Raw genomic sequence first — 18,409 nt, forward strand, 5'->3', positions numbered from 1 at the left:
ATATTTATACCTACATCTCACCTATATATATTTACCCATTATTCTCTGATTTTAATTTCATGACTCAGGTCCTTGGAGCCTGTCCTTTGAGTGATTTGATAAAGTCAAATTTATTACCTTAGCAATTTTAGCCCTTTAGAGATGATGATTCTGCTTATTCTGGAAGTCCAGTTTTATTTATTCTGTCAACATCTATTGAGCTTTTACTCTGCAATAATGTGGATAACTGTATAATATATTTATGCACATTTAAAATCAAATGTACATTTATACATTTTGAACACATGTACTTGTGTATATATAACAATAATAGCCTTGTAAAAGCCAAGGGTTGAACCACAGTCCTCAAATACATTGCCAACTATTTATGAACCTAAGTCACAGATCAGAGCTTTAGAGAACTGTCTTTTTAGAGGTGATAGTTTGATGGTTAAAGAAGGAGAGGAAGGGAAAAGAGGCTTACTCTTCTCCTTTCCCTCTCCCTGTGGGCTTCTCACCCCCTTCACCTTCTTCCTCTCAGTTCTTTCCCATATACTCTGTCCACATGCATACTCTCATGGCATTTAGTCATTCTTGTGTTTCATATGTATGTATTGGATATGTGCTTTGCAAAATATTATGCCAAGCTGAGGTGGAAATTGGAAGATATCCTTGAGCTCCTGCTCTGCTCTCTACTGTCTGGCTTGGCAGAGCACCTTGGGACAGAGTTAATAAACAGAATCAAGATTCTTGTCTCCTGAAGTTTATTACCTAAATGTAAAAGCAGGATAATCTTAAAACTGTTGAACTACATAAAGCTTCCTGTGCTAAAACTGGAGAAAGCATTTATACTTTGAAAGGAGTAAATAATAACTCAGGGAAGTTGATAAGCTGACAATTAATGTATGCTAAGAATAAAAATTGATGCACATAATTTATGATAAATTCATCATTTACTTTTGTAAGCACTTAAGTTAATTATCCTTTGGTTATTAAGGGAAGTTAGTAATATTTTAATTACATAAGTTCTTTATCTGAGTTTATTATTATAGTGGAGAATCTATATGAGATACCTAATTTAGGTATCTCACCTAAATTCTGGTTAGTGTCATGGTCAGGTAGTTAAGGAAAACACTTGTAATGTAGCTGCTCTGTGTGTGTGTGTGTGGGGGGCTATTGATCAATCATTGATATGACAAGGGCTACATTTGTTATTTTCACCAATCTGAGTCACTGTTGCAGTGTAGTAAACATGTTAAGGGACATAATAAATACTTTTCATCACCTTCTACTCATTTCCTAAATACCTGCCCTTTTTTGCCCAGCATCATTTACTGTGAAAGGGGACACAGCCACCTGACATGATCTAATAGAACTCTTGCCTGCTTTTTTTAAATAGCACATCAGTGACCTCAAAGACATACTAGCGATTTCTCTATCCAGATGAGGTCAAAAGGTATAGCAATCCTGATTTGATCTTTTTTTTTTTTTGGCCTATATTGAACACACACCACAGGAAGTGAGGCCAAATTCCATATCATTTAAAAGAGTGTGAGCTGTGATTAAGACTATGTGGCTTTCCCAAAAAAGCAAAGCCGTATAAAGAGGTTAAGCAGTTTAGTTGTTATCAGGAGGGCTTTGCAGGGAGGGGAGGATGGGCAGGACAGATAAAGAAAGGAATGAATACACTGAGCTCGTGGGGTTTCTCATATGGTGAACTTATTCTATGTGATGTTGTAATAATGGATGCACAATATTATGACCCTTTTAGAACATGGAATAAACCCTAATGTAAACTATGGACTTTAGTTGCAAAATAATATACCAGAATTAGTTTATTAATTGTAACAAATATAGTACAAGAAGGCATCATAATAATAGGGAAAGTGTTGGGGTAGTGGACAAGCTACTCTCTGTACTGTTCAATCAACTTTCTATAAACTTAAAATTGCTCTAAAAATAAAAATAAGTGCATTAGTTAAGAAAGTTGACTGTGAGCCATGATGAAAACCAACTTCTTGGAAATATGAACAGCATTTACTATATCGATTTCACTTTGTATTAAGTACAACAAAAGAAGCAGTTAAAAGAATGTTGTTGAATGAAGGTTATAAATAGACATGCCTCTAAAGAAGGTATACATAAGGCCAATAAACACATGAAAAGATGTTCAACATCAATGAAAAAGTGTATCAAACCCACACTTAGATTTCACTTCATGCTTACTAGGATGACCAGATTTTTAAAAAATAGAAAATAACAAGTGTTGGAGACAAGAATGACAAGAATGTGGAGGAAGTAGAACCCTGACACATGGCTAATGGTAATGTAAAATAGTACAGCTGCTATGGAAAACAGTGTGGCAGTTCTTCCAAAAGTTCAACAGAGTTACCATATAACCCAGCAGTTCCAATCTTAGGTGTACTGTTTATCCAAGAGAAATGAAAATATATGTTCACACACAAAGAAAAACTACACGTGACTATTTAGAGCAGTATTATTTGTAATAGCAAAGAAACAGAAATGGCCTAAATTTCCATCAGTTGGAATGTAAATAAAATGTGGCATAGCCATCGAATGCAATATTATTACTCTATGTTCTAAAAAGGTCATAATATTATGCATCCATCATTACAAATAGGCATGTCTATTTATAACCTATAAAATGTAATGAATTATGGTTGGACACATTCTATAATATGGATGAATCTGGAAAAGATAACATTAAATAAAAAGGACAGTCATAAAAAAACACATATTATATCATTCCCTTTATGTGACATGTCCAGAATAGACAATTTATGTAAATAGAAAGTGGATTGATGGTTGCCTAATGGGAGGGAGGGAGGAAAGCAGGGGCATGGGGGTTTAATCTGGGATGATTAAAACGTTCCACATTTTGTTATGATTGCATAACTGTATAATATACTAGAAACAACTGAATTATATACATAGAATTTCCAAATTTTTATGGCATGTGAATTATATCTCAATAAAGCCATCACCACAAAATTTCATCTGTTTATTTTTATTTTTAAGGGCATAACAATGCATATTCCTTACCACTGACTAGTGACAGAAGATTTCCTTAGGAGTTTTACATTTGTGATTATTAACTATCATCATTCTATAGTGCACAATATAGTGCATAGTATTTAGTTTATGTAGCACTTCCAAATAGACTCTTCTATTGGATCTCAAAATGCTAATTAAATAAGGTGCTGGATAAAGTAAATGTTATATAAGAAAAAATATATACTTCAGAGAAGTGAAGTGAATTTCTAAAAGCAGCAGTAAGTATTAAATCTATACTAGGAACTTGAGAATTCTAATAGAAATCTTTTTCTATTACCCTATGATTTTTTTTTTGTTTGTGGGTGGGGGGTTATTTTGTTTTATTTTAATAGTATTAGACTCCTTGGCTTTCTTCATTTTGTCTACCTTTCATTCACTCAACAAATGTTTTTTGATTGTCTAGTATGTTTTTTAGGTTGGAGAGACACAATAGTAAATAACAGATACAGCTGCTTACCTCTTGGTAAAGGAGATAAATATTAAATAGCACTTGGAAACAATTGATTATTGTCTTTTCTCTCACACCATTTTTGCCCTTTAGTAATTCAAACTTAAATGTTCAATTTGACTCTATTGTTTTTCTAACAATAAACATTAGTGTACATATGAAGATAGTTATGACCCCTTGTTTCCTTTTCTTACTATTTAGAGAATATTTTTATGTCTACCATTTGTCTTTGTGTTAGTCAGCTTTTTATCACTATGACAAATACCTGAGAGGAGGAAAAATTTATTTGGGCTCATGGTTTTAAGGTTTCAGTCCATAGATGGCTGGCTACGCTGCTTTGGGTTTGAGGTTAGGCAGAACATCATGGTAGAAAGATGTGGCAGAATAGAGCTGCTCAGAACATGATGGCTGGGAAACAGAAAGGGGAAGGGGCTAGGGAAAAAGTAGAGTCCCCATAGTATGCCCCCAAGGACTGGTTCCTGCAACTGGGGTCCACTTCCTATAATTCCCAGCACCTCCCAATAGTCTATTCAGCTGTGAATCTCTCAGTGAATCTCTCATCCATTGATGAGATGAGAGCCCTCATGAATCAATCACTTCCCCAAAGCCCCGCCTCTGAACATTGCTACACTGGAAACCAACCCTTTAACTCATGAGCCTTTGGGGGATACTTCATAACCAAACCATAACAGTTCCTTTACTTCCCATCCCTTCTTTTCATTTGATAATTAAATTATTCTTAATAAATTTAAAGATTTATACAATCATTTCCACTTCTGGAAACTTTCATCACCCTCAAAAGATCCCCATAAAGCTTTCATCTCTTTCTTAGGAAAATAACCTAAGAGGGGCGGAGTTAGTAGGTCTTAGGATAAATTTATTTTCATTTTTTAAGAGGTGGTCAAACTATTTTACAAAATACTTTTCCAAAGTTTATGAAGTTCCTTTTCACATTTCTGTCACCAGTGTATGAGGGTTCCAGTTTTCTACATCTTTGGCATGATTAATTATTGTCTATCATTTTCATTTTAGCCATTCAAGTAGGTTTGAAGTAGTATCTTAATATAACTTTAATTTGCACACTCCTGGTGACTAATGATAGTGAGTGCCTTTTCATGTATTTATTAATCATTTGCACTTTTTTGGTGTAATGTCGACTTAAAGTTTATCCTATTATTGAGTTGTAGGAATTCTTTTTGTTGTTGTTGTTGTTTTTTTTTTAGTTGACGATGGACACAATACCTTTATTTATTTATTTATTTTTATGTGATGCTGAGGATCAAACCCAGTGCCTCACATGTGCTAGGCAAGCGCTCCACCACTGAGCCACGACTCCAGCCCAGGAATTCTTTATATACTTTCAATATGTTTTTAAATCAAATATATGACTTGAAAACAGTTTTTTCTCATTTATAACTTATCTTTTCACTTAGCTAATGGAATCTTTGGGAGTACAAAAGCTTTGAATTTTGATTAAGTTCAGCTTATCTATTTTTAGAAAATTTATGGATCATGCTTTTGGTGTCATCTCTTTGCCTAACCCAAAGTCACAGAGATTCTTTGCCTTATTTTCTTCTAAGTTTTATAGTTTGTAGTTTTGGCTCCTGTATTGGGCATGAATCAATTAGGAGTTAAGTTTCGCATGTGATATGAAGTAAGGTTCTAAATTAGTTTTTTTGCATGTGGATTTCAAGTTTCCCAACACTTTATTTAAAAGACAACCTCTTTCCCAATTGAATTACTTTAGCACCTTTATCAAAATTTAATTGACTTAAGTGGTTCTACTTCTAGACTCTTACTTCTGTTTCACTGATCTATATTTCTGTTCTTCTGTTAGGACTATATTGTGTTTTTACAACATCTTTACAGTGTTAAAATTGTCAAGTGTTAAGTTCTCCAACTTTGTGCTTTTTTGAAATTGGTTTGGCTTTCCTGCATGTTTGTATTTCCATGTAAATTTTAGAACTAGCTTGTTAATATCCTCGATAAACCTTGCTAGGGTTTTAATAGAGTATTGAATCTACAGATCAATTTGGGGAGACTTACCATCTTAATTTAGTGTCTTCCTATTCATGAACCTAAGTTATCTCCCCATTTATTTAATTTTGGGGGGAGTACTAGGGATTGAACTCAGAGGCACTCAACCACTAAGCCACATGTCCAGTCCTATTTTATATTTTATTTAGAGACAGGGTCTCACTGAATTGCTGAGCACCTTGCTTTTGCTGAGACTGGCTTTGAATTCATGGTCCTCCTATCTCAGCCTCCCAATTGATTAATTTTTATCTCTAATCAATATTTTCTAGCTTTCAGCATATACAATTTGCATTGCTTTTGCTAGGTTTATTCTTAAGTATTATTTTTAATGCTAATGTGAATGGAATTATTTTCTTAATTTCATTTTTGAACTGTGTATTGCTAGTATTTAAAAATAACAATTTTATAAATTGTTCTTATATTCTCCAACCTTGCTGAACTTGTTTTTATATATTTAAATTTTTCCCCACACGTGTGGATCCCTTAGGATTTTCTGCAAAAAAGATCATGTTGTTTGAGAGTAACGACAGCTTTATTTCTTCCTTTCCAGTTAGGATGCTTTTAATTTCTTTTCCTTGAGAAATTGCACTGGCTAGAACATCTAATACAAATGTTGACTGTTAGTGGCAAGAGCACATTTTTGCCTTGTTCCCAATCTTAGTGGAAAACATTCAGTATCTCATCATTAGGTATGATGATATTAACTGTAAGTTTTTTCTGATATCCCTTATCAGGCTGAGGGTTCCTTCTATTCATGGTGCATTGAGAGTGCTTATTGGGAATGGTGGTGACTTTTTCCAGCTGCTTTTGTACCCATCTATTGAGATGATAATGTGATGATATTGGTCTTTCATTCTATCAATATAGTAATTTATATTAATTGGGTTTTGATATTAAGTCAACCTTGCATTCTGGCATAAATCCTATTGGGTCATGGTTTATGATACTCTTTCTGTGTTGCTGGATTTGATTTGTAAATATTTTTTTGAATGGGGATTTTTGCATCTATATTTAAGAGACATATTCATCTTTAGTTTTCTCATAATGGCTTTGGAATGGGAATAATATGAGTTGAGAAGTGTGACCTCTTTCTCTATATTCTGGAAGAGTTTATGAAGGATTGGTATTTCTTCTTTAAACATTTGATGGAATTCACCAATTAATGTACCTGGGTCTGGGCTTTCTTTATGAAAAGATTTTTTTAATTACTAATTCATTGATTTTTATTGTTATATGTCTATTTAGACTTTATATTTCTTGAGTCAGTTTTAATAAATTGTGTCTTTCTTGAAATTTTTGCATTTTACCTAAGCTGTCTAAATTAGTAATATAAAGTTGTACATAGTATTTTCGTATCAATTTAATCACTACGAAGTTCTTTGTGGTGTTTCCTCTTTTATTCCCTATTTTGGTAGTCAGTGGCCTCTTCTTTTTCCCTTGGTGGCTCTGCCTAATTGTGTGTCAATTGTGTTGTCATTTTAAAGAACCAATTTTGCTTTCATTGACTTGTCTCTATTTTTGAATACTATTGATTTCCACTCTAATTTCTTTTATTATTATTTTATTCCTTCTTCTTATTTTGGATTTAGTTTTCTCTTATTTTTCTCATTCTTACAGTAGAATCCTTGGTTGTTGGTTTGAGATCATTCCTCATTTCTGACTATCATATTTTCCCTAGCCACTGCTTATGCTGCATCCCATATGTTCTTATGTTATATTTTTATTTCACTCCAGTCTAAATATTTTTATTTCCTTGTGATTTCTTCTTTGACCCATGGATTATTTGTTTAGTTTTCAAATAAATTTCTCAAATTTCGGGTGTTGGATTCTAGTTTAATTCAGTTGTGGTCAGAGCATATACATTGCATGATTTTAATCCTTTAAAATTTATGAGATTTGTTTTATGGCTTAGCATGTGGTATATATGGAAGCATATTCTACCCTACATTGGAAGAGTGTATCCTGCTGTTGTCCAGTAGAATGTTCTATAGATCAAGCAGTTCATTAGCCAATGATGATACTCAACTCTTTTATATCTTAGATGATTTTCTGTCCAGTTGTGTTATCCATTATAGAGAATGTAGTACTAAGTATCCTTGTAATATTTTTGAATTTTCTATTTCTCCAATTTTTTCAATTTTGCTTCCTGTATTTTGGTGGTTTTGTTAGGTATGTCTATATCTTCCTGAAAAAATTGAGGTCTTTATTCTCATTACCAGATACCCTTTTATCATTATAAAATGTTCTACAATGTTTCTAGTAACATTTGTTCTTAAAGTCTATTTTGTCTGATATTCAGAAGTGTAGTTGTTCCCACTGTCTTGATAGTTACTGTTTGCATGATATTTCTTCTTTTCCATCCTTTTGCTTTCAATCTATTTGTTTATTTGAATCTGAAATGTGTCACTCTGTTAGGATTTTGTTTTTGTTTTAATTCAGCATGACAATTTCTAATTTTAATTATAGCTTTAAATCAATTTACATTCAATATTGTCTATATGGCTGATTTACATACGCCACCTTGCTATCTTTTTTTCTATTTATCTCATGTTTTGTTTGTTTCTCTGTCTCTCTGTTACTGCCTTTCTTATGCAAAAGAAATATTATCTAAAGTACCACTTTCATTTTTTGTTTTGTTGTTTTCTTAGTAGTTTCTTGGTATAATTCATCTTAACTCATTACCGTCCACTTTAGAGAAATACTAACTTAATTTTAGGTTAATATAGAAACTTTGTTCAAGTATAGTTCCATTTATCCCCTCCTCTGTGCCATTATTATTCTAAATATTGCATCTTTGTATGATAAAGACCGACAACACTTTATCTATTTGTTTTGTGCAAGTGTCATTTAAGTCACTCAAGAGAAGAACAAAGTCATGTATATTCTCAACTTTTATATTTACCTATATAACTACATATACTGATGTTGTCTATTTGTGTGGTTTTGAATTGCCATATGTGGCATTTCCTTTCAATCTGGACTTCCTATTTTATTTATTTATTTATTTATTGTGGTACTGGGGATTGAACCCAGGGCCTTGTGCATGCAAGGCAAGCACTCTACCAACTGAGCTGTATCTCCAGCCCTCCTTTTTAATTTCTTATTTTTTTTCACGTGATTTAAATGGTTTAATTTAAATTGGGTAAACAGCTGTTGAGGGTTGTTTTAAATGTAAACAAATAAGGAGGTTAACAGATCTATTTGTTTACTTTCACCTTTCCTTTTTATTATATTTAATAATTCTGTTCAGGATAATGTAAATTTTTCAGAAAATTGTTTTCTTAGTACCTTTTGGAATGTTACATATTTTTTTTTTAGCCATCATTGCCAGAATTCCTATCTTCATCCCAGTGCCGGTAAAGACAAAGATAAAACCAAACTACAGCTTCTTCGATAGCTATCACAGTAAACTGTATAAACTGATGCATCAATGAATAATAACTCAACAAGTAATGCTCAGTCAAGGAGTCAATTTACTTTGGGAGGAAATGGACATATTGATAGATTCCTCCGCTTTGAACTGCTTACAGAACTTGCCTGGACTATGTATCACTTGTATACATTGTGAACTATCTGTTGGTGCAGCGAATTGTGGTAATGCTGGAGTATCTTTGCTGATGGTGTCACCGGTGGTACAATTTTTCAGAGGAGCAGTCAATTGGCTTAGTGTCGTGACATTTCTGTATCCTCCTCCCTTCTGCTAATGATGGTCTAAAATTTGGGGGCCAACAGAGGTGAGGCAAAGAACCTCACCGCCCCACTGGCACCAAGGCCAAATTTGGGGGCCAACAGAGGTGAGGCAAAGAACCTCACCCCCCCACTGGTGCATAGGCCTATCCACAAGTATGGCTGTATGCTGGACCAGTAGTCAGTGACGGGTAAGATCCAATTGCAGTGGTACCAACCTAAGACAGGAGGCTGACGCCTTGAGGTCAGCTCATCTGATGACAGGTAAGAGCCATATGTAGTATTGGACAGCTTAACAGGCACGGTCCCTAAGCCACATGCTTGGTGCTTAATTAAACAGAAGGGGGGAGATGCTGAGAGCCATAGCCAAGTAGGAATGATGCATGGCATTTTTGATTGAAAGGTGACATCAGCAAGCCATTGAGATGATAATGGTTATGTTAAGATGTGTATTCAATTGGATATTAGACCCCTGCTGTCCGCCTTGGCCTGCTACTTTGGAGCTCTCCCAGGGATTCTCGGAGAGTTCCCATTGGTTGGGGAAGTGCAGGAGGAGGGATTTCTGGAGGAGGGATTTCCAGTTGGTGTGGTGTGTCCTGGGAGAAGGCCACGTGTGTGGCGTTCGTGGGAGTTTTGGAAATAAAGTTTGTTCCTGCTTGAGTGGCTCGTGATTTTGTGCCCAGCCAGACTGCAGCAGTAACCCAAAGTTCTTGTTCTCTATCAGGTGGGGCATGGATAGTTAAGGGCATTCAGCATCAAAGCAGTCCAGAGGTCCATGGTGGCAGTTGACAGGTGACTGGACAAGGCATACATATGGCAGGAATCATGCAAATGGCCAAAGTTGTAGTAATTTCCTGAGTTCAGTTTCCTTTTTCTCAAAGTGTACCATGATGCAGCAACCTGTACTGTTCAGGCAGAGAAAGTGGGAGTTTCTCCAAAGCAAAAAGAACTCCCCAGCAGCTGCTGGGATGGTCCTTCAGTCCCTTCTTTGCTTACAGGAACAGTTCCTCTGGTTCCATCAGAGGCAACTCTCCTGCAGCTGGCTTTCAACAAGTTCACCAGCACCAGGAATCCTCAGCATGGAAGTGTGGTTCCTTGGAGAGCCAGGCCTTCCCAAGAAAGCTGGAGTGGGGGCTGCTCTGGGGTCCCTTCTAGGTGCCAAATTTGTTGCCAAAATTTGGTCCTTGTCCCTGAGACCAATCCAATAACAAGGACATGGGTTTGAGAAAAAGGAAAAAGAAGGTTTATTGCTTTGCCAGCAAAAGAGAAACATAGAGGACTGCTTTCCCAAAGCAGGAACAGGGGGCTTTTATAGAGGTGATTTAGAGAAAATGAGATTAGGGAGGAGAGATCAGGAAGGAAAGAAGGTCGGGGAAAGAAGATCAGGAAGGAGAAGGTCTTATAACACACATTTGCTCACATGTTTTTCTTGGAATATATAAATTTTGCATTCAGTTCTGAAGAATACTTTGCTGCATGTAGAATTCTTGGTTAACAGGGTTTTTTCTTTCAGTATTTTGAATGTGTCATCCCACTCTCTTAAGGCCTCCATTGTTTCTGGCAAAAACTCAGCCATTAATCTCATTGTGTTCTCTTGCTTATGATGAGTCAGTTCAATTCAAGAATCTGCCTTCTTTTCTATAGTTTATTTCTCTTATATTCCTATTTGATAAGTCAATAACATTATGCTTTCCTTTCATTCTTCATTATTCTCTTTAGTTCTTTGAATATATTTATAATAGAAATTTTGAAGTCCTTGTTTGCCGAGTGCAACAGTAAGACCTCTTAAGAAATAATTTCTTAGAACAGTCCTCCTCCTCCCAATATTTGGGTTACACTTTCCTATTTCTATGCATGTCATAATTTTTTGTTGAAAATAATATATTTTAGATAATATGTTGGAGAACCTCTAAATTATAAATCCTCCATACCAGAGATGTTTTTATTGTTTCTTTTTGTTTGTTTGTTTAGAAACTTACATGGACTAATTATATATAGAGTCTGTCTCTCTCACATTATGTAGCTACTGATAATTCTACATTTTTTAAATTTATCATTTAAAAACGTTTTTAAGGCCAGCTTCTAGGTATTCCCTCTAGCCCACTCTAAATTGAGGACTCTTCATCAAACAATGGAAGAAATTCTCATCTCTGCAGGCCTTCCAGAGTTAGAAGAGATGGTGTGAAGAAGGCATATCACAATATAGCTTAATTGTGGGTCAATGTTTGATCAGAGATTGTGCTTCCATCTTTTGCCAGTAGATTGTAGGTGGATTGTGGAGTGGGGGGAGTACAGTCAACATTTAGGCAGTTTACAGGTCTGACTGGTATACTTGTGTATGTGTGTGTGTGTGTGTAAACTTCCTTCTCCTTTCTGTTATAACCGATGTGATTCTGCAATCTGTATTTGGGGTAAAATTGGGAGTTCATAACCAACTTGAATCTAATGTATGAAATATGATATGTCAAGAGCTTTATAATGTTTTGAACAACCAATAAAAAAAAATAAAATAAAATAAACTTTAAAAAACGATAGCAATCAGTGAATTTAGGGCCAACCCTAATCCAGTGAGACTGCATATTAATTGATTACATCTTCAAGGACCCTATTTCCAGATAATGTCATGTTCTGAAGTTCTGGTAGACATAAATTTCGGGGGACACAATTCATTATGAAGTATTGCCTGAAAATCAGCATGGTCTCCTTTGTGGATTAGGTGATCTTTTGTGAAGATTGCTTTGAAATGAGTGAAACTGTACGAGGACACTGCTAAATTGACTTCTTTCCTGGGATAGTTCTTCAACTTAGATACACCACACTTCCTTTCTTTGGTTATTTTATTCATTCTGTTAAGGAAAAGGCAGAGGTCTATGGACAGGAAAGGGTTGGCAGAGTCTGGCTCTTCCCAAAGCTAACTTATATGTCTGTTTTTAACCTAGAGCCAAATAACTATCGGACTATGCATGGCCGGGCTGTGAATGGCAGCCAGTTGGGAAAAGATTACATCCAGCTGAAGAGCCTCTTGCAACCCATCCGGATTTACTCCAGAGCCAGCTTATATGGCCCTAATATTGGGCGTCCAAGGAAGAATGTCATTGCTCTCCTAGATGGGTATGTCAGATTATTTAGGTTTCCTTATGACATTGTTCATTAAATGTAATGATCTAAAGTATTTGTACTTTTTCCTGGTTATATTCAATCTTAAGAGTAAAGGAGATTTTTTTTTTTTCCATAATGGCTTACTCCAGTCTAAACTAGGGATTATTCATCAAACAATGGAAGAACTTCCATGGTCAGAAGAGAGTGGTATGATGGGGGAGACACATCACAATCTCTAGGATGGATTGGAAGGGATGCATTGTTTGAAAATTACATTTAATTATAGCGTTACATACCATCATTTTGAATTTTATAAAAAGCAAAGCAGAGCAAAACAAAACTTTATTCTAATGGCCTCTATAAAAAGTAAAGTTTGACAAGCAGAGCTAGGTTAAAAAGTTGAAAAGCACTACAAATATTTGTAGATTACAGAACAACTGAACTGGTAGATTTATTAGCAGATATTCTGGAGAATTGCTACCACTTGATTTCTTTGGTTGTGAATTAATCTTACAATCATTTTTTAAAGCTTCTTCCTCAATCCTGGTGGTGGACCAGACTTGATCTGGATAATCTGTGTACATTGGGACCAATCATTCAGGGTCAGAGGAAATGCCTGATCATGAATTTATTACCAGTAAACATGTAGAATTACATTACAGGGAGCCACTGTGGTGTGAGGAAGGCTGAAGATAGATACAACTTTAATCAAGATCTAAATTAGAGACTAGAGCAGGAGGGGTGGGAGCAATGAGATTGGGGGATTTAGGAGCTCTTCTGGAACACAGTACCCTGTGTACCAAGGCACACATTGTAAATGACATTTTGCAATAGTCGGGAATAGGATAGGTTATTCCTACAAATCAAAGATAAGTAAGACTTTTTCTAGTGATGTGCACAGACCAAGTGAAGTTAGAGAAATGATATACAAGTAGAAACAGAGATATACAAGGAAAGGGAAAACTTTGTCTCCTGAATGGCCCTTATAGCTTGATGGCCCTTGTGATTTCTCTTTTTTTGGTTCTTGATAGAAGCTTATAAAAAGATTAAACATTACTGAAGGTTTGAAAAGGCAAAAGGATTCATACTGTAGCAACATTAACAAATTGAAATTTAATTTTAGGTGTTTTTCTCACCCACGTCCCTGGGGCTGGTGGAATTTGGGTTTCCTCTACATGATGCAGGTTGGCTGTGAAATAAAGCTAAGAAAAGAAGGTGAAAAAAAAAAAAAAAAGCACACAGAAAGTAATTTTGAAAAGGGAGGGTGGGACGACTCTTTGACCTTAGGGGTGGAGCTTCCACACTGGAAAGAGAGAGCAAGACCCCACGTTTGCTTTTTTATATGAGAGAAGCATCAAATGTTTTTCCATAGAATGTTCTTTGCCTTTTAAGGTAGGAGGCCCAATGGGTTACGCCCAACTCTGGAGCTACTGCAGCTCTCTCCCTGGCCCAGCAAAGACTGAGTTCATGTGCATTGTGTAATCCATTAAGTGGGAGGAGCCACTACTGGGAGCTAGCTGGGCCGGTGACCTGAGCTGGGTTCACAAGCGCTGGCTACATCAATAACTAGAAAACGGGAAAGAAGCTCCCAACGCACAGAAATACCTTTTACTTGCCGGAATCAGGGACGGCTCTTGACCTTAAGGGTCTGTTGGAAAGAGAGAGACTATGCCACCATCCTATTTATTGAAGAAACCCAAATGAGGCAAGGGATTGGGTTTCAGGGGGGTGTATCCCATCTCATTGAGTGACACCCACTCCCAGAGCTTCATTCCCAGGCTGAGCGGAGGTGAGGTCCACCTGAAGCCTGTTCAACACCTCCATCGCTCAAGGCTAAGGGTGTGTGCTTATCTCCTTTGTGGCTACCCACAAGCTACAAAATAACTTGCAATGCCAAACCAAATCTCCTGGCTCAAGGCGGAGTGAAGACACTTAAATAGTTCAAGGGTAGCCACCCTTATTTCAATGCTGCTGTCTTCCCCACTCTTCTCTTCTTGCCTTCTATTATGATTTAGATATGAGGTGTCCCTTAAAAGCTCATGTGTGAGAATGGACAAAGGTTTAGAGGTGAAACAAATGGGTTAGAAGAGCATTCACTTAATCAGTGTGTTAATCTATTGATATGAATTAAATTGTAGGCATGTGGGGTGTGGCTGGAGGAAGTAGGTCACTGGGAGCATGCCTTTGGGGTTTATATTTTATCCCTTGTGAGAGGAGCTTTCTCTCTTTCTCCCCCACCTATTCCTGATTTCCTGATTATCCTGTCCTGCAGTGCTTTCCTCCTCCACACCCTTCCCCCATGATTTCTGCCTCCCCTCAGGCCCAGAGCAATGGAGTCAGCCATCTGTGGACTGAGACCTCTAAAACCACCTGTGCCAAATACAGTTTTCTTCCTCTAAAATTGTTCTTGTCAGGTCTTTTGGTCACAGCAGCAGCAACAAAAACAAAAAGCTGACTGAAACACCTTTCATCTCACGAGCAACTTCTACTTTTTTTGTAAAAAAAATTCATGACCTTACCCACAGATCAGCTGAGCTTCCCTTTGCATACTTTCACTGAAGTTTGAAATTATTCTGTGTATGTGTGTAGTGGAGGAGATGGACAGGTTGGTTTCATTTTGCCTATTATAATTAGGAGATAAGGATCACGAGTGTAGAATTTTACTCACATTTCTTAGATAAATAATCAAGCAAAGCTAATGACTCTATCATTAAGTTCACATGGTTATTCTTTTAGATTATCATTCTTTAATTATTAGATTAATATATTTTCACAGGACCTACAACATCCTTTCAGTAGCGTGACACTCTAGTACTCATACATTTGTTCTGCAGATGTTTCTTTTTTCTTTTTTTTAAAGAGAGAGAGAGAATTTTTTAATATTTATTTTTCAGTTTTTGGTGGACACAACATCTTTATTTTATTTTATGTGGTGCTGAGGATAGAACCCAATGCCCCGTGCTACGGCTTGAGCCACATCCCCAGCCCCCCTGCAGATGTTTCCTGAGAAGCTATATTCTGGGTACTATATTAGGAACTGGTAATAAAATAATAAAAACAAAAACCTGCACAGAGTGATTTGCTGAGTTAAGGGAGACACAGGCATTAATCAACTAAACTTAAAACTAAGCTAATACCAAGGAGAGATACATGATTCTGTGAGTGAGTATAAGTGCTGTACTTAAGTTAGGGAAGTCATGGAAGGGTTACCTCAAGTGACATATAAGGGGAGGATGAGAGGTATTTAAGGTCTAATTTAAAGGATGAATAGATGTTAACTACACAAAGTGAAAAGTATCAGTGTTTTTGTTAGAATGAAAAGCATGTGCAAAGGCCCTGAAGATGAAAAAATGGCTAGGTTGGCTAACAAAAGATATAGCTAGAAAAGAAACTAGGAGTCATGTTACATAGGAGCTAAAAGGCATAATGAAGGGCTCGCAATTTCTTCTAAGCACATTCTGAAAAACGCTGAATGTTTTTAAGCTGGGGAAGGAAATCATCAGATTTATCCCATAACTAGTATGTTGTGCCTAGTATGTGGCAATTGGGTTGGACAGAAAGCAGGAAAATTAGTGAGAAGTTTTCTACAGCAATGCAGAGAAAGAATGATGGGACCTAGACTAGGATGGTGGCAGTACAATATACTGTTAACAGTAGAATCCATGGGATGTGATGGTGTGTTGGATAGGACCATAACGATGCGACAGAGATGTTGTTGGGGGTGGAGACTCAGACCCTGGGAAACAGATTCAGAGTCACAGCAGGGGGAGATGATGCAAGGTGCAGTTGGAATAGTAGGCCTTCTTTATTCAGAGGCAGCAGCAGCCCCCAGCCTCCAGCTCCAGCTTCATTATTAGCCCAGCCAGTTCCATTAGCCTCCTGAGCCATTTCCACAGACCTTTTCTATATGCAGGTCAGAGAAACAAGGCACATTGCCAGCAGGTTACATAAGTGGGTACATGCTCACAAGCAAATGTTTATGACCTTGAGTACATAAGCTGGATCAGGATGTTCATGACCTTGGCCTCATAGTAAGGCTCAGTGAGGGAGCTTAACTGTAGCGTCTTGAGCCTGCCTGAAAATCCACTCCTTTAGGATCCCTCACTGTATAATCTAAGCGTTTGAAGTCTTCTACAAGATCCCTTAGTGAGGAGGCCACAGCACTGTATCCATATGCATTAACAGCTATATAAGCCGCCACAGCATACAAACAGCAAAAAAGCCCCATCACCTAGGATTACTAAAAACCGGTTTTATCCCATGTTGTTGTGACAATAAAAGTCTTTTTCCCAGCCATGTCAGTTGTCAAGGGGACATAGTCTGGCTGTCCCTTGAGTGGTCTGGCAGTAGGACTCACAGGCACTGCAGAGCATACGCAGCAGGCAGAGGTGTTTGCTACTCTGGCATAGGCATGTTCCCAGTTCACAATAGTGTTGGTGAGGACACACCTATAGACAAAAGGATAATGCAATTAGGGGGACTAGTACAGATAATCCTATACATCTTGGAGAAGTCAGGCCAGCTTTTAGTCCCAGGAAAGCCCAGGAACTGCCTGCGGAGGCCTCCCTGGGTGGTGATACCATATACTCATACAGCTTGGTCCTGAATTTCAGCAGACTCTGTGTGCACCCAGCACTGGGTAGCTCATAATTGGTCAAAGGGAAATAACAAAGGTACCTTTTAAAATCTATGTCCCATGTGCAGGATCTGGCCAAGATACATGTATGTGCGTTGGGAGGCATTCACTAGTCACCCATGGTGTCACAAGGAGATCACATTCTAAACCTTCTCCCCATGGGACTAACAGAGCTACCCAGGGAAGGTCAGGGGAGGACTTTATTGTCAAGGGCCATGTTGAATCCACAGTTTCCTTCTATTCAATCCAGTGGGAGCAGGCAAAAGAACATCCTCTTGCTTTCCAAACCCAGACTTAAGTACAACATTCTTTGTTGTCACCTAAGCCTGTATTGATGCTGCTGTGCAGTGCAGCAAAGCCTCCACAAGAGCTGGTCCTCTTATCAGGGATGGTTATTCAGAGCTCTCACAACTGTCCCCAGACACTGTGACCACTCCTTCCTAGCAGGTGAGTTGACTGCAGTCCTAAGTCCTCTCTTACACAGGCCATTATGACTTTCTATCATGCCTGCAGCCTGTGGGTGATATGGGAGGTGCAGCTTCCATTGAATCTACAACTGAGTACTAGAGTCACCATGCACATCTCAACCCATGAAATGGGTGCCTTGATCACACTCTATTGTGATAGGTTGACCATATAAGGCCGTCAAAACAGTCAGGCCATGAACCATAGTACTCAGATTTGCTTGATTACTGGGCCAGGCAAACAACAAGCCTGTAGCCATATCCCCTGTCATCAAGGCAAACATGGCCCCTTTCTGACTTTGGTAAAGGGCCAATGTGGTAAACCTGCCATTGTGTCAAGAGCATGCATTCATGCATTACCTGGCCATCTGTGACTTCAAGGCATCAGAGGTGTGGATATTCCTGGGCACAAACCACACATGCCTGGTAGGCCTCTACTAGGGTACTCTGCATTAAAGGCAGACCCCACTGTTTGGCTAGGTTCCACATAGTTTTCACACCTGTATGCTGTAGGCAGTGATGCAACCAAGATGCCCAATTGGTGAAAGGTGCCTGCCCTAACCACCACATCCTAACCATCATTCCCTGGGCTAGTCAGGGAGCATGGCCAGTAACACAACCTACAGTCACCAGTTCCTGTTGGTTTAGCTCTCAGAGCTCTTGCCACAGAACTTGCCCCCAATACACCACACAACTGTCATACATACCACTATGGAGGATTCTTCATTTGCTATCACCAGTTAGTTCAGCTCACTGACTGTTTTGTCTTGTACTGATATTAAACTAGACAGGGTCTGTCTCTGGTCCCACAGCTACCAACATCCACACAGGCAGTTGTCCATGGCTGGCATCATCAGTGTACCAAACACTAGGCAGTGTAAGTGCTTCCAAGGTATTTGCTTCTTTCTGGTTCAGTTACATAAGTAATAAGACCTAGGCATCTCCTGAAGTCTCTTATCTTTGCCAGCTCCTAGAACATCTGGC

General features: G+C 37.7%; 1 protein-coding gene across 3 annotated transcripts in view; it reads left to right on the forward strand.

Moving 5' to 3' along the window:
• Hpse2 (heparanase 2 (inactive)) overlaps positions 1 to 18,409 on the forward strand; it is a 664,554-nt gene that overhangs the window by 402,512 nt on the left and 243,633 nt on the right. For all 3 annotated transcript variants that reach the window (XM_027930190.2, XM_027930191.2, XM_027930192.2), the window contains one exon: positions 12,166 to 12,337. In XM_027930190.2, the coding sequence (XP_027785991.1) occupies positions 12,166 to 12,337 (172 nt within the window). The remainder of the gene's footprint in view (positions 1 to 12,165; positions 12,338 to 18,409) is intronic.

This window comes from Marmota flaviventris, chromosome 4, assembly GCF_047511675.1.
Source record: "Marmota flaviventris isolate mMarFla1 chromosome 4, mMarFla1.hap1, whole genome shotgun sequence".
NCBI classification, from domain to species: Eukaryota; Metazoa; Chordata; class Mammalia; order Rodentia; family Sciuridae; genus Marmota; species Marmota flaviventris.